Genomic DNA, 22,276 nt, shown 5'->3' with positions numbered 1-22,276 from the left:
AAGTTGTGGGCAGTGGTGAAGTCCACTAGCTTGACCCTCATAAAAGCTGGTTACTAGCTGAAGCCTTTTTCTTGCACTGTGCCAAGAAGACTAATGGGGTAATTAATGTCTGTGTTGTATCTATTCCCCAAAGCAGGCTCCGTATTTGTTTTTTCCCAGTTTTTTTTTTGTTGTTCTATTTAAGTAACATTGTTTCCTTTGCATACCACCTGCCAGTCTGCTTCTGCAGCTATGGTAACAGGTACCCTTGATATGATAGACTTTTTTCCCCATCCTTGCTGCCCACATCTTCTTCTGTGTGTTGGTTCAAGACTCTGAGTATTAACCACACTTTTTATTTTTACATTAAAAAATAGCTGTTACTTTAGACAACCAAAAAAAGCACCCATGCACCAAACCAACCAACCAAAACACACCCACCAAAACCAAAATACCCAAACACACAACCAAGACGGGCAGCAGAAAAGCTCATCCCCACTGTGCTTATAGGTGTCCTGCTCTTAGTCATCTATAAGTACAGGTGCATGGAGCTCCTCTTGTAAAACCTTTGCTGACAGTGGTATTAGCCCAGTACAGAGATTTTATAGGTGTGGGCAGCCACAGTGTTTATATTTTATAACTGGAGAAGAGACATAACAGCAAAAACTCTTGCTATTCACACTACATAAAATAAAGGTGAGAAGTCATAGCTTAATAACACATTATTCTCTTGTATAATTATGCAGCTGAAGCAAGCAGTTGTTTTAGTTATTCTAATGAAGACACTACAACTGTACTTGGTATCCTCTGCATCCTCCCAAATGCTTTTTCTTTTGTGTATAGATTAGGCATAAAAGTATTTTTCCTTTTTTATTCAGTGTATCAAACACACTTTGAAATGCTAATTATTCCATTTACTTTCATTAAAATTCAAATTGCTGAATGAAGATGTGGATAAGGGTCGCCGAATAATCAATCTGAAGTGAAGATATGGCTTCAATTATGCCTCTGTCTTTTAACAAGGAAATCAGGACTTTCTGATCATTGCTGACAGTAGTTTAGAGCAGTGGTCTGATTGTAGCTTGTTTTTAATAGGCTATTTCTAGCTCTATTTTGTATACCTCTGACCACAAGAAAGCACTGGTAGTCAATTAGAAATTATAAATGGAAAAGAGTAACCCTTATTTCCTCTGAAGTGCCCGTTAGAAAGAAGGGGGTGAATCAGAGCGCATAGTGTAGAATCATGAATAACATTTGTTGTATGTCTATTATGCTCCAGTGGGGAGAGTGGGAAATGAATAATATCCCAATTAGTTTTCATTACCTAACCAAAAATATTGCCTTTTATTAACATTCTTTGCATAAAGTAAGTAGCTAAACGCTGGCTTCTTTGATAAAGCTTTTTTATGTGTGTGCTGCATGTGCATTTGTAGTGTGTGTGTAAATGTGCATGTGTGGTTTTGTGTGTACTTGCACACTCATACTTCACAGTCTACCTGTGCACGTTTTTGCCAATTCACCTTTGCATTAGACAGACTGCAAAAAGAAATTTGATTTCTAGTAAAGGAAGCAAGTGTAAAGTGTGTGATGTTACACATACTGGCCATCACACTAGTTATTTCAATTTGTCTTGCTTTCATGAACCACTAAACCCACACAGAATAAAAATAAACAGATGAGACACTTGTCTGGGAGCCTGGCAGTAATTCTGTTGGTCTTGCCCCCACCAGACAGAGGTAAATTTTCTTTTCTCTTCCTGTCCGAATTTGTCTTTTCATGTCAGCTGAAATTCTGTTGTCTCAAATTTCTCTAAACTCTTGGATTTGTGTTTGTGCATAAAAGTCAGCTAGCCCTTGCCTCCCTCACAAGCCTGATTTTTACCTGCCTTTTTTCACTCAGCTGTTCTGTGTTGACTTAGGAAATAATGTGTGTTCCTCTTTAATTTTAGAAGAACAGGAGCAATACAGACTGAAATTGAGTACACATTAGGTTTATAGATAAGTGATCTCATGCAGTCTTTTAGTGATTTTTTAAAAATGGAATGAACAGGAACGCAAGGTATCTAATAAGCTTAAGATCATATTGCCAGAATCCCACAACAGTGTTATGTCTGCACTTGGATTTAAAGTCTAAAAATGTAGCATGGGGCTAGAAAAGGCTTGTCATACTTTGTAATGTGAATACCAATAAAAATAAAACAAAGAACATAATTGGAAATATGGTGTTTTTTATGTATCTGATTATGTTGTCTTATGTTATTTTTCTGTTTAGTAAGTCTGGCAGGGTTTGTGTACTCTGAACCCTATGGTATATTAAAAACTTCCAGTGTTTGTTTAACCCATTGAACTGTGTATCAGATAAAAACAGAAGCAGTATTTGGAGTTTTTGAAATGAGATTGTAGCTTAGGTCTCTCTTTGTTTTGTGGGCATCCTGTTTGGTTCACCTCACTCATGCTAAACTCTCTTGATTTGAACAGAGCAACTCTGGCCTTGAGTTAAAAATGCATGCTACCAGAATGGAGTGTGGCACAAGGAAAGAATTGAAGGTGCACAGATCATATCTCTCTTTGTGTTCCACATGTATATATTTTTGTATGAATGTGCTCTGATTTAATGGAATCTGATGAAGCACCTTTTAACTTTGCAATATTATTCTATCTTCATTGGTAAATGAACCAAATCACTGATCCGTGCAGTTTAAATGCAAAATACTGAAGTGAGCCCAGAACCCAGAGAGACTGCCTGTTCTCCTGACAATAAACTAGTTATGTTTAATGGAATGAAACAGAGTTATAATGACTTCTTTCACAGGTCATGTTCAGTTTAAAACTATTGATGGGCCCAAACAAGTTAAATATCATCTATCATCTTCTGGAGAGATGCAGTGAGAAAAACTAAACCAAAACTGGGTATATCATAAGCATGCTGCAGGAGGACTGTAAATCTGCAGGCATCTGGTGTTTGCCATGGGCAGTGTGTTGCAGCACACTTGCTCAGGGCAGTCTGTAGTGCACATCCAGAGCTACTTTCCAGGCAGGGTGTTCCAGGATGAGCAGTGTGATATATCCAGTTGATCTTGTCATGTGTTGTGCTGCCGTGTTTTTACATTAGAATCTGCAAGATTGCACTGTTGAAACAGCACACAAATCGTAGCCTTAAATCAGTAATATGATCTAATTAGGAATGATGTTTTCATTTCCTGTATTAATAAATTGAGTCATCTAACTTTCTTAAAATGGTGGGGTTTGTTTTCGTTAATCCATTATACTATACAATTGGAACATGCTGTGTGAGTGTGGTTACATTTTAATGAGGAAGCCAGGCAATTAACTCGTAACTTTTTAGGATTTTTTTCTGTTTAAAATAGTATTTTTTCAACTGCAGTTGGATAGTAAGGCAGAAATGAAGGCTTGTGTGTCTGCTTATCACATGGAGAGAGATAAATGTACCAAAAACTTAAGAACAGGTATGTGATGGTGTTCAAAGAAAATGCAGTTTAGCACAAGAAATGCTGAACCTCAATTTTTAGCAGTGACATTTTAATGATAGGAAGTCTGCAAAATTATTTGCCATCAATTGTGAAGGCAATAACAAGCCTTGGTGGTTTTTCACACCCTCTGTGTTAAGTGCTTTCAGAATGACAGCGTAAACTGTGTTGGAGAACTCCAAGGAAGTAAAACTGATTAAAATGTTCATGCTTGAATGGTGCTGATGGAATAGTTCATTTGGACTTTCTCTACCTCCTGCAGCTCAAGCTGAAATATTAAAATTCAGTGAATTTAAATCTCTCTCCCCTCAGCTCAGGAAAAAAACATTACATTTTAATAGGTTTTAAACTCATAATTCATTGGTTTGGAGCAGCACTATTAAATCTATTTAAATATTACGTGTATTACTAAGGAAATGATTGAAATAATTCTTTTTCTTTACCATTCTATGCATCTGAGTGAAAAAAATGGCTTTGGTTTAATTTTTAAGCATTTTGTTTTATCATGCCACTTTCATTATCTTCTTAAAAAATAAGCAAATGGCAGCTACTGGAAGAAAGGACACCTTCTGTCTTGTCACATATAATTACTATGTTAAAACATTTCTTCTTAAATGCACTGTTTGTCACTATTTCTACCCATTTGGCGCTAAGGTTCTTGTTTGACCTATCTCAAAAGGTCCATAATTTTTGTTTGTTTTCAAGAGAGTGATTGTTTTACAGCTCTGGAGAACAACAGCTGTTTAGAAAATAGGCACTGAAGCCTCTGAAAGTGGTGTGGTGCAGATAAGTACACACAACTTGAAATGAAGAGTTGGCCTCCATGCCTGCCATGATTGCTGTGCTGCCTTGTCTGGGGCTGCAGATGCCAAATGCTGCTTAACATGCAGAAGCATCTCCTGCTCCTCTCAGATGGCGGCCTGCTTCTGGCTCACGTGTGTGCGGGTGCTGTGAGGAGGAGTGAGGGTTTTCTACTTGAACCAGTACACACAGTTTGTGTGGAAAAGTTGTTCCTGCCCAGGTGTGTGCATTCAGAAATGGTGGTGTCAGGGAGGATGAGCGAGGGCACTTAGAACAAAAGTGTTGTAGCATGGGGACAGCAGTCATTTCTTTCTCCAGCCCTTCTGTATTGCTCATTCAAGGTGTGATAAGCAGTGGTTGAAGCTTAAATTCTGTAAAACAAGTTGGTGTTCTGCTGCATATTGTACACAGGTTGTTAAAGTGGGACAGCAGAAGTTGACTTAATAGCTATATGCTTCTAATTATGTTTATTTGTGTACCCTAAAGAAATGTTGAAATTCATTGCTCCCCATTTAATTACTCTCATTTGTTGATTTTTTATTGAGTGGTGATAAGATCCTGCAAATATTTTGGTCCTGCCTAGAGACTGAAATTGATTTGTAGACGGCTTTTGGGTGAGCACTTTTTGTTTTGAATTATTCACCTGAAGTCTGGCTGAGTTAAAGACACCCTGTTTTTTGTTGCAAAGACATGTTTTTGAGGAATTTATCACCTTGTTCCTTTATTCCCATGTGCCAGCCTCAGAGAGAGCCTTGAAGGTGAGGTCTAATTTAAATAAATTTCCTCCGTATGCAGTGTCTTCATTGAAAGAAACTGAAAATTATCTTTTTAGGGATTTTTGAGGGAATTAATTGGAATGTAAAAAATTTCCAGGTTCCATATTGCCGAGGATGGGTTTTAAATATTGTTGCTACACTTTGAGTGGGCTGCCACTGTCTTCAGCTTTTTGTCCTATTTTCAGTAGCTGTGGTAGCTAGTTGAATTTATATTGGTCTATCACTATATGAGCAGTCAGTGCTGTTGCAGTGTGAAGTGCTGACCACTTAGAGCCTCTCACTGCCAATATGCTGGTGCCAGAGGCCTTTGATCATTCTGCCTAACTAAACGCGTGTGACATGAGTGTTGTGGCTCGCACACTCCATCTCATCTGGCAGGAGAGCTGACGTTGGCCTCCATGTTTCTCAAGGAGTATCAAAGCTGTGTGACCACTGTATCTTGTTTTTTAAATTAGGGTTAATCAGTGCAGATATGAAGAGTTGTGGAGAATTTTTGTGATATTCTGTAACGTGAACATATGTAATATTTTATGTATGACTTATATTTGTGTGGTTTCACTTTACATGCTGTACAAATCAGACAATACTGTTGCCAGTGGGGTCTGTACTCCAGTAAGTGGAAGCTGTTGCCAACTATATACAGATATATTGTGTTCCATCTTAGTCTGTTATATGCTGTGTATTGCCTTCAGTGATAGCTTTATACCAGGTCTCTGAGAAAAAAAAAGTCTATCTGTTAGGTTTTACAGTATTGTAAAGACAGGGATTTTCCAAAACCACTTGACTGCAAAATCAATAATGTTTATGTACCCAGTGATGATGCTCTCTGCTTAAATAGGTACCCTTACTGTACAGTATGGCCTAAAGAAAGGTGCTATTGTATCATGGTTTCAGCTACAGGAGTTCCGATACCACCCCTAAACGAGGTCATATATTTGCCACCTAGACTTCTTCCCAACCACACTTCGTAGGCTGCTGCCTACAGCAATGAATGAGGACCAGGACTGTATTGTAGAGAGAGTCAGGTAAATGTTTGCATTGCTTCTGGTGGTTGAATAGTACTTTTCATGTCTTCAATCTTAAATGTAGGACCAGAGCAAGGGCTCCAGTGCTTAACTGGGATGGACACTAAAATACTGCATAAGTAGAGTATTTCAGCATGTTAAGTCCATCGATGAAGAAGGAATTTAGGAGGTCTTACACTGTCTGATGTTTCAGAATGTTTGATTTTTATTAGCAAGACAGTTACTTGCCTATTGCTTGCGGAATTCTTCACAGGCATGTCCTTGGGTATATGAATGCATCACAAACACTGATGAACTAACTCAAGGATTGTTTGTGGAACAGACGTCTACTGCTTTCTCTGTTATGCTTTTTAAAGAGGCTAAGGCAAAAGGAACAAGTGGTCCTTCCACAGTCTTGGGGCTGCAACTTAAATCCAGATGATTTGATCCTTGTCAAGACCTTCCTTTATTGAAGCCGCTGTACTAGGAAACTGCACTAAAGCAAAAGAATTCACTTTAACTTTCAGTTACCTGGCTAATGGGCACTACATTAAAGAGGCATAACACTACATCTCACAGTGAAATCTGCTTGGAGAGGGGTAATGGTATCCACGTCTCCTAACACTTGTGGGAAGAGGCTGCTCAGCTCTGAGAAGAGCGGGCACAGTACCACAGCTGCACCAGAAATGGCCATCTTTAAAGACACAGAATGGGCTGGAAAGAATTGATCAGTCTGTGCAACTCAGGTTTTTATCTCAAGGAAAGAGAACTTGTTGAAATCCAACATAGTGTGTACTTGTGTGCTGTAAGTATAAAGAAGCATGGTGTTAGCACTTAGAGCTAAGGAATCTCTGCTTCTCAGTAAGTGCTCTGTCGAAATTTGACTTAGTAAGGATTGACTTGATAAAATGCATTAGAGAAATATGTCTGTGAGATGCATAACATGCATCTGTTTTATATTGGTATTACATGGCTCTAAAACCATACCTTGTGAGGAATCTTAGAAGTGAATTATAGTTGCAACATTTAGAAGCTCTGGTAATAGAATTGCGTATGGATTTAGCCACTTGAGTCTCTCTGTGACCAGTGCCATTGCTTAACTTCTAGCTTTTATTGTTTGATTTGTGATACATCTCAAATGGTAACTTTTTCACTTTTTAGCCCAAGGTTTCAGAAACTATTTACTGTGGTGACCCTAGAAGATTATTTAGAAGTCTGTTGGGAAAAGCACAGACGTTACTCTCATTTCTAAAGGAAAGGACCAAAATTTGCAGAGTCCCAACAGAGATGCTGTCTTTTTACTTAGTCCAGAGGAGAAAAAAAAAAATCTCTTCCAGTGTCTATGGATAGGACATTAGTGGAGCATTTGGTAAATAAGGTACCTGAACGAGTGTGCCCCTACTTAGCCAGAGATTAATTTTGCCATCTGTTTATACACAGCAGAAAACACAGATTTGCTGTTATTTTGCACTGGTCTGTGTGGAAAGGTTTTGAAGCAGAGGTATGTCAAGGCACATATCACACCACTGGCACTCCTCATGGCAAGGCCTTTAGCTTACAGTTTGTGTTTTCTGCCTTCTCTGGCAGATGTGGATTTTCTTTACCTTAAATAGAAATTGATGGGGCAGAAGGAGGAAGAGAGTTTTAAGTTGTGTGATTTATGTGGGAATTTCTGCCCTTTATTAAATGATAATAGAAAGTGATTTTGAAGAGTCTAATTCTTCCTCCCTCCACCTCCACTGTGAAATTGAGGTGAAGTCCTGCAATCAGAAGAAGGAACTACTGGACTCTAATACTGTGAGAAGGTGAACTTAGCCTTTTGCAGAGGACTAGGTTTTCCCTTTGTAAGATTATGTCCAATTTTTGGCCTTGAATCTTTAATTTGTTAGTAGGTTGTATTAATTTTTTGTCCTCTATCTATGCTGTTTTGCTGGGTGAAAAATAGTCGTTAGAGTGGAAGGGAGGACAAATGGTGAAACATGTATCCTGACAGGTGTTCCTATATACATGATTAAGAACGGAAATGTGCTCTGCATGTATTGCTTTTCATCCCACAATATGATTTGGGAGATGACTTTTTGTTCCTAGATCACTTAAAAGATCTTTGAAGCAATTTGTAGAGATATGATTCTGATGGTTTCTTTGTTATTTATATAGGAGCTCTAAATGCTCCTCTTCTGATTAATGACATCTATTGATTTTTTCATTCTCTCCTTTAGTTTTGTCAGTAGAGCTTGCTTTCCTTCTGTGGAATCAGCATCCTCAAAGACATAAATTGCTGAATCTTAGAGAGCAAGTAACATGGTATTTGACTCGTAAAAAAAAAAGAAAAAACAATTATTATTATCCTTATTATTATTACTAGTCTGCTCCTTATTCTCTCTCCTTTTTCATCATTTTTCATTCTTAATCCTAGATTTTTTAAGGTCTGTATTCATTCCCCTTTGTGAACAAACACATGCAAATTTTCTAGTAGATAAGTTGCATCTGAGCATTTAGAGTTTCCACTAATTGCTGATACATTACATAGAATCACAGAAATTTTTTATGTTGGAAAAGACTTCTAAGACCATTGAATCCAACCGTCAGACCAGCACCACTGTGTTCACAATTAAACCATGTTCTCAGGTGCCACATCCAGAAGTTTTTCTGAGTGCTTCCCCAGGTATGGTGGTTCCACCACCTTCCTGGGCAGCCTGTTCCAATGCAAGACTGTGTTTTCAGGGAAGAGGTTTTCCTACAATCCAATCTAAACCTCCCCTGGCACAACCTGAGGCCGTTTCCTCTCATGCAATAGCTAGTTGCCTGGTAAGAGACTGACTTCTGCTGCACTAGAACCTCCTTTCAGGCTGTTGTAGACAGTGACAATGCAAGTGACAATGTTTCCTGAGCCTCCTTTTCTCCTGTCCAGACAGCCCCAGCTGCCTTAGCCACTCCTCACAGGACTTGTGTTCTGGACCCTTTCACTTGCTCTGTTACCCTTCTGCGGACACACTCCAGCACCTTAATATCTTTCCTGAATTAAGGGGCCCAGAACTGGACACAGAACTCCAGGTGTGGCCTCACCAGTTGGAGTACAGGGCAATGATCTGTTCCCTGGTCCTGCTGGCCACACTATTGCTGATAAAGGCGAGGATGCCATTGACCTGACCAACTGGGCACACTGCTGGCTCATGTTCAGCTGCTGTCAGCCAGCACTTCCAGTTTTTTTTCCACCAGTCAGGTCTCTGGCCACTCTGCCTCCAGCCTGCAATGGGGCTATCATGACTTGGTCTTGTTGAACCTTATACTCTTAGCCTTGGCTCATTAATCCCTCATGAACCTTCAGCAGAGCCTTCCTGCCCTCCTGCCCAATGTAGTGTAATCTGCCAGCTGACTGTGAAGGGGCACTCAGTCCCCTTGTCCAGATTATCAGTAAGGACGTTCAGCAGAGCTATCCTGAACGCTGAGCCCTGGGCTGCCAGCTGGTGTAACTCTGTTCACCAGCCCTACGGCCCCAACCATCCAGTGAGTTTATACCCAGCAAAGAGTGCACTCATCCACACCATGAGAAGCCAGTCTCTCCAAGAAAATGTTATGAGAAAAGGTGTCAAAAGCTTTACTAAAGTCCATGTAGACAACATCCATAGGATGTGGAGGATGTGCCTTTCATAAACCCATGCTGGCTGGGCCAAGAGGACCTCTGACCACCACCTCTCTCACTAATCCTTGTCTGTTCACAAACAGCAGGTCCAGTGGGGCACCAGCCCTGGTTGTCTCTCTCATCCCTACTGTGTCAAGAAATTGTCCTCCACGAACCTCCTGGACTGTTTCCTGTCTGTTTTGTTGTATTTCCAGTAGGCATCTTTTAAATTGGAATCCCTTATGAGAGAAAGGGCCTGTGATTTTGAGAATTCTTCTGGCTGCTTATATAATATTTCTTCTGCCTCTTCATCTTGGTGGTCTGTAGTAGGATTCCCACCAGGATATTTCTTTTTACTCTGGGCACTTTTCAATTTTCAATACGCTCACACTCCCTTTAAAGTGTAAGAGTAGTAATTTGTTCTACTCTTCTTCAGTACCACTGTTTCTTTACACAAACCCATTATATGGTATATATCCATATAGCTCCAGAACCATGGCACTGGAGGAGCTGCTATATGACTCTTTGTGGGCTGTTTTGGTGTCTTGTATCATAACATCAGAAAAACTTTTTTTTTGTTTTTTAAATATCTGCCAGCAGAGAGAGAGCAGTACAAAGGAAGTACAAACAGTACAGATCATGTCAAGGGTGCGAACAGGCACAACAGATAAAGGTTCATACCATCTTAAGTACACTCGTAACTGTGTGTGCCAAAGAATTGCCTTTGTTGGTTTTCAAACCACTGACATTGATATTGTGTACTCTTGAGCCATTGTTTCTATGTCTTTGTTTCCTCTTCAGCTTGGGTTCTGTTTTGTCTGTATGCTATCTTACTAATGATTCATTCTGAGCAACCAACCACATCGCTTAAATTGTTTCAAACAAACAGTGAAACTATTTGATTCAGATTTTTTGAGGTCCTCTCCCAGCAGTGTTGCAGGTATGAGTAGTAAACATGTGTAAAAGTATAAAAGAGAAAATATCTTTTTGAGACATTAGTTTGTTAACATTAGAAATTTCTTCAGGTTAGAGTAGTATGTTCAGGTTGTTTGAGTAATGGCCGTGACTTCTCAGGGTCTGTGAGAGGGAAAGTGGTAGATTACTGCAATACAAGCGGCTTGGAAAAGATCCAGTAAAAACTTGAACCTCTTCCAGGAAAATAGGCTTTGAATGTGCTGACTATAACAAGAGAGCATTCAAAGCTAATTTGTTAGTGCGTTTGTTATCACATTTTACTTAAAAGTTGATCTCTTAAGATGTGTTGGGAAAAGAATTAAGCTAAACACCAACATTTAGAATGGTGGTTCTAAAAATTACTGTTACTCAGATAAAAGCCTTCAGCAAATCTTTTTTACCTATTTGTGTAAATGTGACTTTGGAGTTATTTTATTCCGTACTCTAGACAGCCTAGAAGAATATACAGAAAAGAAAATACCATTAGTAGAAGCCAGATGTTATCTTTATTTGACGTGTGTTAATGTGTTTTGAAAGCTTTACTTCAGTTTTTACTACTCAGCTGATTTAAATTATCATCTTCTTAAACTTATTACTGAAAAGAATGCAGTCTTCTCTTTTGGCTTCTTTCTGATTGCTGTATTTACCCTGTGTTCTTATATTTTGTGTGTGTTGAATGCTCCTTAAAAACATTGCAATCTATTTTGTAATTCTGTAGGGTGTATTTCTTGCTAGTAACTCTTGATGTTTTTATCTTCAAATAATTCTGGAAAATTTACAGCATCATAAAGTCTGCCTTTCCAAGTTTGCACCTATTATGCATTAGTGCTGAAGATGTATGCTTGACTTTACGCATACTGTAGTCAACTGTGATGGGATTGTCTGAAGTTAACCACATGCTACACATGCTAGGAGTTCATAAAAAACATGACCAAAGATTACAAATTACAGAGAAGATGGAGAAGGGGAAGAGAAGGCATTACAGCAACTTAAAAAAATATGTAGTTGCTCAGTTGGCTCATTTTCAGGCTTTCCTTGCAAGTTTTTAAATTGTGTCAGGTTTTATGATCTAAATTCATGCTACAGGCAGAAACAAGTGTGAACTTTCTTCCATAATGGAATATTTCTGTGTATGGAGAGTAACCATCTCCATACTTACTCCTCCATAACTTTGGCATTTTGATGACTAGAGGAGATCACTCTTTTTTACCACTTGGTAGCATTAATCTCATGCCCAGTGGGCTAAGTAATTGCCCATTTTTCTATAACTTTGAATTTAAAGCAATTGCTGCATGTAGGCCACCTGATGCTCACCACTGATGCCTATAAGCAATGGAAAAACAAAGTCAAGCTATCATTGTGGGTATTTGAATACAGTAATAGGAAATGACAGAGATGCCACTTCATCTTTACCTTCTTGACTAAGCCTATTAGCAAACAGCATTATTAATTATGTGATTATATACTTTTATTTCCTTTTCCACTTCTATATTTTGAGAGCAAAAGCCTACCCAGTGTTTCATTTGCATTTGCTTCCTTTCTGGTTTTGGACCAGTGCCTCATTTTTGGTCTTCAGCATTGCTCCTTTTATTGGAGGAGGTCACAGTCTTTCCCGTACCAATACAGTCCTAGTCCACGATCCTCCTTCTGTTGAAGTTTTACTCCCACCCCATCTAACAGTATGCAACAATATTATCCTTGTGTGGCACAGGATGTGTGCTATGCTGAAATTTTGTGCGTTAGCTTAGACTTATTTTGCAGTCTCGTTGTCATACCAAAGCATTTTCTTTCTGCTGTTACAAAGTGACTGAATGACACGAAAGTTCTGCTGTATCAGTGAATGACACTTTGTTGCTTCTGAGGCCATGTTACCAGATTTCAGGTTCCCATTACTTCTAATGGAAGAACTTCGTCTCTTCAGAAAAGTTCTCTATGGCAGGAAGGCTCTGGGCTTGGTTTTTTAATTCCCCACTCTTTGCAGTTATTTTCAGAGCTCTCTGCAATTCAACTTGCAGTGAAATCACTTTGATTCTTGGGCAAGAGGGACTGGCACAGTCAGCTGTTCTGGGTGATCTCAAGCTGCTAGGCTACTCTCTTAAAGACCATATTTTGTCTGAGAGTCATTAATGATATTCAGTTCTTCCAGGCTTCAGTCTGTGCTGTTGTCTTGCTGAGCTATGAAGAGAGATTCCTATCAAAGAGAAGTAAAAATGGGTATTACCTTCACAGTGCAGTTTTCTTCCAGTTCTTTGGAAACCATCCTATGTCAATAGAGGAGGTCATATAATGCAAATTGTGCAGGTCAGTAGGCCGATCTCTATGGATTGTACAGTAGTGTGTAATGAGTATTCCTCTTCAATTGACAGTATAATAGTTAACAAGGGGAAAGCTCGCTGTTGATATTCTCAGGCTCTTCTCAAAGTCTTTGCTTTAAGCTGTTGGTGGATTCAGAGGTCTTCATGCAGTGGTTTATAGCACATTATCAAATAGGAAGAGGAAATTCCTTGTTCAAAACCAGGTAGCAGAACACAGATTATTCCATTAATGCCTTTTCTTTTGCTTGTTCTTCTCCTCCCTCCCCAAGTCAGGCATGCCAGATTGCTGTAAGGCAGCCCCGTTCAAACCCTGAAGCTAAACAATACACTATTTTCTCTTGCTTTGTTTCATTGTAGCTAATTTAATATTCTGAAGAATGAAGCATACTGCCATAAGAGCATCAAGCAAGCAAAATGGGTTTGATACATTCTACAAGAAGGAACACCTGCTGGAATGACATGCGTTCGCAAGCAGGAAAAAGATTTACACTTTTCTTCTTCTTCTTCCACTTGGAAGAATGTTCTTTTTGGGTTTTTGTTCGTTTGGTTTTGATTTTGGTCTGCCTCCCACCCTCTTCTGTATTTTTATTCCCCCATAGCTTTCTTGTAGATCATTGCCCTGTTTTCTCTGGTACTGGTCTGGATCAGATGATGTGTGCATGCCGCTGCCAGTCTGATTCCACTGCATGAGGTTTATTTCCAAGCAGAAGAGAAGGATCTGTACTTTCAGGGTGGGGTGTCAAGGGAGCTATGTGTAAAGTGTGCTGCAAGGGTTATCTAGTGTGCTGTGCCTTGCAGCCTTTTTCCTTTCAGCTCACCCTTATATAAGTAAATCTTAGAAGTTTAAAGTGGAATGGTTTTATGCAAAACAAGTTTTTATTTCTTCTAAATCCTGTGTACAGACATGCAGGTGAGAGAGAACAATCCTAGAGGACTTGGGATTTGACTTATCCTGGGCAATAACTTCTTGAAAATGAAAAGAAAATTCTAGGGGTAATCTGGTTTTTCTATGAACAGAAATTAGCTGGATGGTTAGTGTGTAAGCTTTAGACCTGAACAGATCTCTCTTGGGATATATTTAACTAAACTTTTTCACCTGTTTGGTTTTTGTTGTTGATTTGTCAATGTTTTTTTCCACTGCGTTTCCAATGGATAGCAACAGTCTATCTAACCCACAGTGGTTAGTATAGCACAGAGCTTGATGCAGCCCTGGTTGAGGTCAAGCACTCCAATTTGAACCTCTCAAGGGCTTTCTCTATGTGTTGCCAGTGTACTGGTAAAAATGACTTTAAACTCTTGTCAGTGCAGTTACTGGTGCATGCATCACAGTCCCACTCAAATAAACCTGTCACAACACAGAGTCAGCAGCTAGAGAAGAGTACAAGGGCAGGCCTCTAGCTTTTCATTCGAGCATCACTAAACGTGCACAGAGTGCCCAATTATTTCAGCATTATTGAGCAAGCCTACAGGAGGACCCAAGCCTTGCTACATTAGATTTTCTTTAGTAATTTGCTCAAGTACCGCTGAGGACACTTAAAGGGCTTAAAACGGTGGCTGCAACCAGTTTCCTTTTCTGGATTGTTAATTCAGGTTTTCTCTTTCAAATTAACTTTCACTGCATGCTGTGCAGTAGCGCTGGGAGAACTGTTTAACACTAATTTTCTCAATTTTCAGCTTTTTTTTTCATTATATAACTGCTTTTACAGTTACATATGTTTTGATTAGATGTGTACATGGTGTGTTTCTACTAGAAAGAGAAAAGCGTAATACCTCTGTCAAAAAAAAAAACCATCACCAAAATGGCAACATTCATGTGCTTTCTTTTTTTATTTTTTAATTTTTATTGTTGTTGTTTTCCAGTTCAGTCTCAGTTTTACCAAATATGTTGAGTCTAAACATCTGGACATTTTTAAGGCACCAGGATGTTTGGATTGATCAGATGCATTGATTGATCTGATCAGTCACAGTTGTTGTAGGTGATCAATTAGACAATCCCCAGCTCCCTGAACAAATTCAATATCTGTGTTTTGTTTTTCACAGCAGCAACAACTCCAGGCCCAGCACTTGTCACATGGACATGGTCTTCCTGTGCCGCTCACTCCGCATCCCTCGGGCTTGCAGCCTCCAGCCATCCCACCCATTGGCAGCAGTGCTGGTCTCCTGGCACTCTCCAGTGCCCTGGGGGGGCAGTCCCACCTCCCAATTAAAGATGAGAAGAAGCACCATGATAATGATCACCAAAGAGGTAGGCACTGCCAGAGGAGTGTGTGGCTTTGGTTTCCTTCTTTTTTTTTAAATTCTACTGTTTAAAGCAAGCGAAGGTGGGGGAGGCAGGAGCAATTTTCAGAAGAGTTCCTAGCTAATTACTTTAGTGTTTATTATTGAGCAGTAGCTAGGAATTGTGTTCAAATGCTAGAAATCCAGTTTTATAAATCTGGCTGTACAGCATTAATAATTAACTGTACAGAAAAGTTAACATCTGTGCAATTTATTATTTAACAGACATCAGGATTCTTTCTTCGGAGTATGATAAATGTATAATTTGGTGTAAACTAACTAGTATTTTTCTCTTTCTTTCTTTCTTCCCCCTCATGCCCATCCCCTGCCACCATATCTCCCCCTCCTTACACATGGGGGCTGCTCTGCATGCAGACAGAGACTCCATCAAGGTAGGATTCCATTTCATAGGTGTAAAAGGTAGCTTGACAGAGCTGCGTGAACACTGCATTTTTCTGAAATGTGGCACAGAGTGGTGGAAAAAGTCACAAACTGGAATTGGGTTGTGATGCTTGTGTTGATTGCCAGCATCCTGCATAGCCTGTGTATCACATTTAGGCAATGGCTGGTAGTGGGACAGCTAGGATTGCAGGCAACATGCTGACCAGTGAGTTTACTGGAACAGCATTGAGGCTGTTCTTGGCTGGAAATAAAAGGTCTGCCCAGGGTCTGTGTCCAAGCTTTTGAGACAGAAAGAATAAGCCAGTAATCTTAAGTCATTTGGATGGTGTATATTGTAATTCTGATTTCCTTAATTTCCTTATAATGCAGTTGAGGAAGGAGAGCTCTGTCTCTCACAGGGGGATGCAGGGTGCTGCCTGCTATCCTGTACTTGGAGAGGAGTGAGCTGCCCTTCCCTCTACCCTGATGAACGTGGTCCTGAGGCTTGCACTGAGGATTCTGCCTTCCTTTTCCAAAAATTAATTTTCAGGTTCTGAGTGACTCTGCAGCATACCTGTATCCTGTGTGAGGTGATGATAATAAGTAGATGTAATAACATACCTTGCACCTTGTATAATTTTGAGCATTCAGTAATAGATACAAGTATGATTCAGTGACATGTGATGTTTTTCTGTACCAATAGCCATCAGAGTCTCCCAGGGACTCCTGGGGTTTTAATGCTGCAGATGGAGAGATGTGTGTTAGTCCTGTCCTCTTCCTTCGTGGGTCTGCTCTCCTAGTTTGCATGGTTTTCAGAAAGACAAGGTCAAGCCTTATTAGTGTGAAAAGAAAGATACACTTCTCTTATAAATGGCAAGACCTGTACCAACCTCATGGAGCAGTTGGAAACAGTTTGTCAGGTTTCTAGTTGTGCTTTTTTTAGAGAGATATAATATATTCTTGGGGTTGGGGAAGTGATGGAAGAGATGTTCACAGCATGAGTCTAGTGTGCATTAGACAAGATTACCAGGATCTTATCAGGCAGATATTACTAGTGTTCCCTTTATGGCGTTGGGAGAGGCATGGTTCTGGGCACAGGCTTTGACCCTGCTAGAGACCTGTCCATCCAGGGCTGACACAAAAGCTGACACCTTGGCTCTTTGGCAGCTACAGGTCGGGACGTGTCCCACAGCCTATCCCAGCACAGCTATTCTGCCACTGGCACTCCTGACATGTCCCAGCGAAGCGCAACTGAGCCAATAGTTGTCAGTTTTGCTGTTACACACATGGCTCTGCATAACAACCAGGAGCTGACAGGAACTGTCAGTTCTCACCGTGAGCAGCAAAGGCACTGAAGCTGCCTATCTGCCAACCTAAGACAACAGCATGTTGGATTTCACTTCGGCCTCGTTGTTATGAGGGCTGGAAACTGCTAATACTACTTAATGCGATGGGGCGGGAGCACACATTAATGACTATTTCTGCAGAAAACCCAGTCTTCACTGTGAACAGATAAGTTTAGTCCATTTTCCTTTTTCCTGCACTCAAACTAACAAATGCAAGTGGGATGGATAACTAACTGTGATCGCACAAACCCATGTGGTTTCTTGAGTGGGTTTGCTTACCTGTATAGTTGAAACCATGATGATTTCATTCAGGAAAGTGACTGAGGAGAATTGCTAATATATGCCATTCACTGTTTCTAAACAATATATGCTAGTCATGTTTTTGTAACATTTGTGAGGTGTTGGGGTGTTTATGCTGGCATGGATATTAGGGTGAGCATTTGTACTGAAAAGGCTGATTTTGTCTGGGATGGATTCAAAAGTGTGTTACTCATACAGCTTCCAGAAGGAATGAGGGACATCTACTTCGTACAGTTTACTTTGAAATGATAAGTAGATGTTTGTCTTGTATGGTGCTCAGGTTGTGAATTGGCTTGTGTGTCAGCATTAAGGGGCTTACTGCCAGCTTTGCAAGGTGAAATAGTTTGCTAATTTCCTTAAATGTTTTCAGTGATGCCCAGAGTAGCAGTTAGTTGCTTGTTCAATCGATCCCTCCTCCCTTAAGTGATTCCCAGTTAAGAGAGGCTTTTTATGATTGTCTGCCGTGTGACTTCAGACAGTTTTTGTCAGCCAGAACCAGCTGGAGTCTGTGTGCTTGTGTGAAATAATTTATTCATGCAGGATAATGCTCCTTAACATTTAACAGGTGATGAACGTGACATAAATTTCCTTCTTCCTTTTAATTTTTCCCTTTCCTCTTCCAATGTGCAAACAGGCAGGCTCTGGTACTCTAAATAGTAAGTAATTTTTGGCCATCTGTCAAAAGGAAATTTCAATACAAATTTAAATTAATGATGCCTGAAATTTTTTATAGCTCCTCTAAAAGCCTCTAATGTGCAGAAAATTCTGAATCTGCTGGTAGTAATTAGTGTAGCATGTAATGAGGATATGGGCAATGTTATACAGCCCCAGTGTAACGTTTTGATATGGTAGCAAAATTTTGATTTATATAAGGTTGTGCCTGGGTTTAATTGTGAGAGACACTTTAAAGTGTTTTCTTGCTGATATAGATTATTAAGCAGGGTGGATTTTAAAATAGCTCATGAAGTGTAAATTTACGCTTTAGTGTGGAATTCCGATAACAAAGGTACAGTATCCATTTCTACAAAGAAAGGAATTTGGCTGAAGTGACCCATTTCTTGCCACTATTTACAGAGCTTTGGATTTGCTGGGCAGTTTTCTTACTGAAACTTGCTGTCTCTAGCTGTGCTGGTCCTGACTCTCCTCTTAGTTCAAGCCAGGGAAAAGGCAGTTTGGATCACTCTACCAGACATGACATGTTATGCCTGATCCTGCCCAGCACCTCCCCTGACTGAGTAGTTCACTGCTGAAACTGAGTAGTCACCTTCAGGTAATATAAGATTGTCCAGGAGCTGTTCCTAAATAATAGATCAGCATTGATGCAGCAAGCTCTGTAGAGAAGGGCAGCTTTGGGAGCTCTTTGATTTCTTCTTGGATCCAGTCCTCCACATTCTTTGCAAAGTTTGAGGTATGGGAAAATTCTAAACGCTGTAAACAGGGTCATGGGAGTGCTCTTTGTGCAGTGGCAAGGCTGTGGAGTGGACAAAAGGAAGGGAAGGGTGGCATGTGCCAGGGCTGTGCTCAAAGTGCAGCCCTGGCTTAAGGGCTCTGAGGGAGTATAATGTGTTTAGACAGAAAGACAAACAGCTCTGCAGTTAACCGCACAGCTTTTCGTGGAGGACTTGGTGTGTCTCCTTTTCAAAGCCATTAAACTTACTTTTTTAAAAGAGGGGGAAAAAAAGGGAAAAGATTATTACTTTAAGTGGATTCTTTCTTGCAAATTGCACTTGCACAAGTTTTTTTCCATCTCCTGTGAGGACTCTTGGTGCAGGAGGCATATCCTTCTTTCCAGCCCTAGTATAATCTCTGGGACAAAGGTGGCAAAAGTTTCTCTGGTGCTTAACAAAATTCCTTTTCTAATACATTCCCTTTGGAGAAGGTATGGAAACATCTTGTGTAAAAGAGCTCCACCTGACAGAGAGTAGTGTAGTGCTGGCACTCTCTTCCCATAACTCTCAGTGCAGCAAATGGAATGAAGGAGCTCCCAGATGCTGGCTGGGCTGTGTGCCTGCCAGAGGTAGCCTGGATGTCCCCACGCAGATTGTTCAAGAACCTCAGAGTCTCCTGAAGCATGTGAATTCATATGCAGGATCCATCATGTGTAACTTTTTATCACTTCTAATGTCGATCTCTTGTTCTTTATATGCCTGTTAAAGGTTGCCTTTCTTTTGGGGTTGGTTGGTTTGTTTCTTTGGGTTGTTTTTTGGTTGTTAGGGTTTTTTGCTTTATCTGATTTTTAAATTATTTGGGGCAGAGACTATGCCTGTAGTAAGACTTGCCAAGGTGATGAAACCTTTTTTCATTTTGATCTGTTTCAGCAGTAACAAGTGCCAATAATTGAAAATTGCAGTCTTGTGACAGGAATAAAACAGCTAGTTTGAGATTCCTCTGGGGGGAAAAAAGGAATTTTAGAAGAAAATCTATGAAATAATGCATCAAATGGAGTTTTGAGGTGGATTTCTGGCCAACATGCTGATGAATTGGGAGAAGTCTGTCAGGGCAAGTTGAGGTGAATTTAGAAATAAAATTACTTTTGCCTTAATCTGTGTGAAAGCTAATAATTACACATGTGGGCGATACAGGGAAAGTGGATGGATGCGATTCACACATTCCATTTACATTTGTGGTAGCAGGTGCTCTAGTGCTTCTCAAGCTGTTAGCCATTATTAAGTGTTTAGACCTCTTTTCATTTAGTTATGAGTAGGCTGCTTACTCCTGAATCTGTGGGTAACCTGATGCTTGGAGGAGTTGTGTGGATGCGCTTCTGGAAAGTACAAAATACTTTAAAATAAAAATGCCCCAAGATATAACATTTCTGGAAATTACCAAATGTAATTATGTTGCTGACTTTGTTCTTCTGCTGATAGAGGAACACCACATAAGCTGCTGTTATGTATTTTGTGGACTTTGCCCTCATTATCAGGTTTCTTTTAAATGGGACTTCCTCTAGAGACATGAGTGTCCTGCCAAATGTCTCTGCATTCAGTGTCTATGAAACAAGCCAAAAAATGTGGCTACCTGTTACAAACTTAAAGGAATTTGCAGAATTTATTTCCTGATCATTTTGTTATTTGGCCAATTAATCACCATTCAGCTAAAAAGCACTTCACAGGCGTATTAAAATCCAGACATTTCAGACTCACATGGATTCTGTTTGTACCTTTTGCCATTCAGGAATGAAGCTTTGCATGTATTTTGCTTTCTCTTATGATGAAGCAGTAGTTTTAAACAGAGCGGATTTGAACTACACTGCTCTGCAAGAGGTGTGGTTTTGGGGGTAGCATTAGCAAATAATAATGAGCAACTTCTGTTGGCTTCTGATACAGTAATTTTTTCAGTATTAATTGATATCTGCCTCTGGGTGTGTAAACTGTGCCGAATGTAACAGGTGCCCTAATTCCAGAAAATGTGTTGTAATTGTTTGTTTGTGGAACAGATGAATAAATATCTGTGGGGCATAACTGGTCCTCAGGTGGTGAACGTGAGTGGATTAATGATGTGATTGGGTGAGACATGCTTGTTTGTTGCAGTCTCGTCCAGTAACTGTCTGCTGAAGCAGAACAAATATTAATTAGCAAGGTCCTGTTTGTTGTCTCAGTCTATCTTATGGAGCTGATTTTTTGGCACTGCTTTTTTTTCTTAATAACCTTTTAATGGCTAAACTTATAGTGTGTCATTCAAGCTCTGTGGTTTTTAAAAGGAACATGAAACTAAACCTCAGGTGTGTATCTCCCTGCTGTGTTTTTTTCTTCTTTTCTCCACTCCACCCCAACTGAGTTTTAAATTTCTTTCATTCCTGCAATATCACATCTTTAGTCTTTTTCAGGAGGTCATCTGGAAAGTTTAATTTAGTATAGAGTACTCATATTCATATGAAAGTGACAGCATATACTCTGGCATCAAAGAATTAGCTGCTTCTGCTAGTTTTGATGGCTTCACCTCTTTTACCCAATAGCTTTCTATCCAATTCTGTCTACTAATGGCACACTGTCCTCTTATCTTACATCTTTCTGCACGTTACCACAGGGTGATTTTTACTCAGGGGTGTGCCCACATTTGGTCAAATTCTGATAGTGCTTCCCACTGTCAAACTTTTGTATTGCCACTTGGTGATTTAGGGTAACTCAAATATTCTCTATCCAGATGCTCTCTTTGCCCAGAACGCAAATACATACATGGGCTGTAATTTCTAACCTGAACAGTCATGTCTAATTATTTCCATGGCAACAGACTGTGATTTTGATAACACAGGATTATGATTTCACATCATAGAGTAGGAAGAGGAAGTTTGCTGGAATGAGGAGGTGGGTGGAAAGGTCTCCAGTGCAAAGGCCTTGACAATATAATAGCTGGGGGAAGAGAAGTAAAGGGAGGAAATTAATTTGTTTATTCTACCTCTTCAAGTTTTCCTCATTTAAGCATGCAATTAAAATCATACTTTACACATTGTATTTCATGTCTTACACTAGTTTACTCATGGTGGATGAATTGGAATGAGGAACACATTGTAGGTTAAGTTACATAGATGTTTATCAATGTAATGGGAAAAAAACCCCAACATATATCAATTTTTGTCAAAAGTGGACACAGATTAGGTTTTTGACTTACAGGTTTCTGTTGGCGCGGTGTTTTTTTCTTTTTTTGGTTTAGTTTTTTGGAGCATGTGATATTTAAATTTTGCCCTTAAAACCCTTAGGTCCAAAGTAACTTGAAACATCCCTTATTTTTACATGAATCAACGGACTTCTAGGGCATGCTAAGATTATCTGCTAAAGGGAGGGAAGGAGCGCACCTTCTGGATTCAGTGACATGTATGATATGCATTGCAAGTTTCTGTCGTATAGATAAAGTCACTGAATGCTAATAGTATATTTGTATGGCTCTTCTTATCACTTTTCTGGCACTGGGAAAGGAGCACATTCCTAGTCCAACATGATTGGTTTAGGGAAATGGGTAGTCTGACTGATATGCAAGTTGTTATGCAAGATTGTTGAGTGCAACATGAACTACAAAGTTTTAGCTGTGCTTTGAGGG

General features: G+C 39.8%; 1 protein-coding gene across 1 annotated transcript in view; it reads left to right on the top strand.

Moving 5' to 3' along the window:
* Positions 1-22,276, top strand: part of LOC102045627 (transducin-like enhancer protein 4) — a 95,693-nt gene that overhangs the window by 37,115 nt on the left and 36,302 nt on the right. Inside the window, exons 5-6 of the mRNA XM_031056868.1 lie at positions 14,979-15,183; positions 15,591-15,607. Of these exons, the coding sequence (XP_030912728.1) occupies positions 14,979-15,183; positions 15,591-15,607 (222 nt within the window). The remainder of the gene's footprint in view (positions 1-14,978; positions 15,184-15,590; positions 15,608-22,276) is intronic.

Source organism: Geospiza fortis, unplaced genomic scaffold, assembly GCF_000277835.1.
Source record: "Geospiza fortis unplaced genomic scaffold, GeoFor_1.0 scaffold12, whole genome shotgun sequence".
NCBI lineage: Eukaryota > Metazoa > Chordata > Aves > Passeriformes > Thraupidae > Geospiza > Geospiza fortis.
Note: the sequence above shows the minus strand (reverse complement) of the source record. Positions and strands in the feature narration are given on the sequence as shown.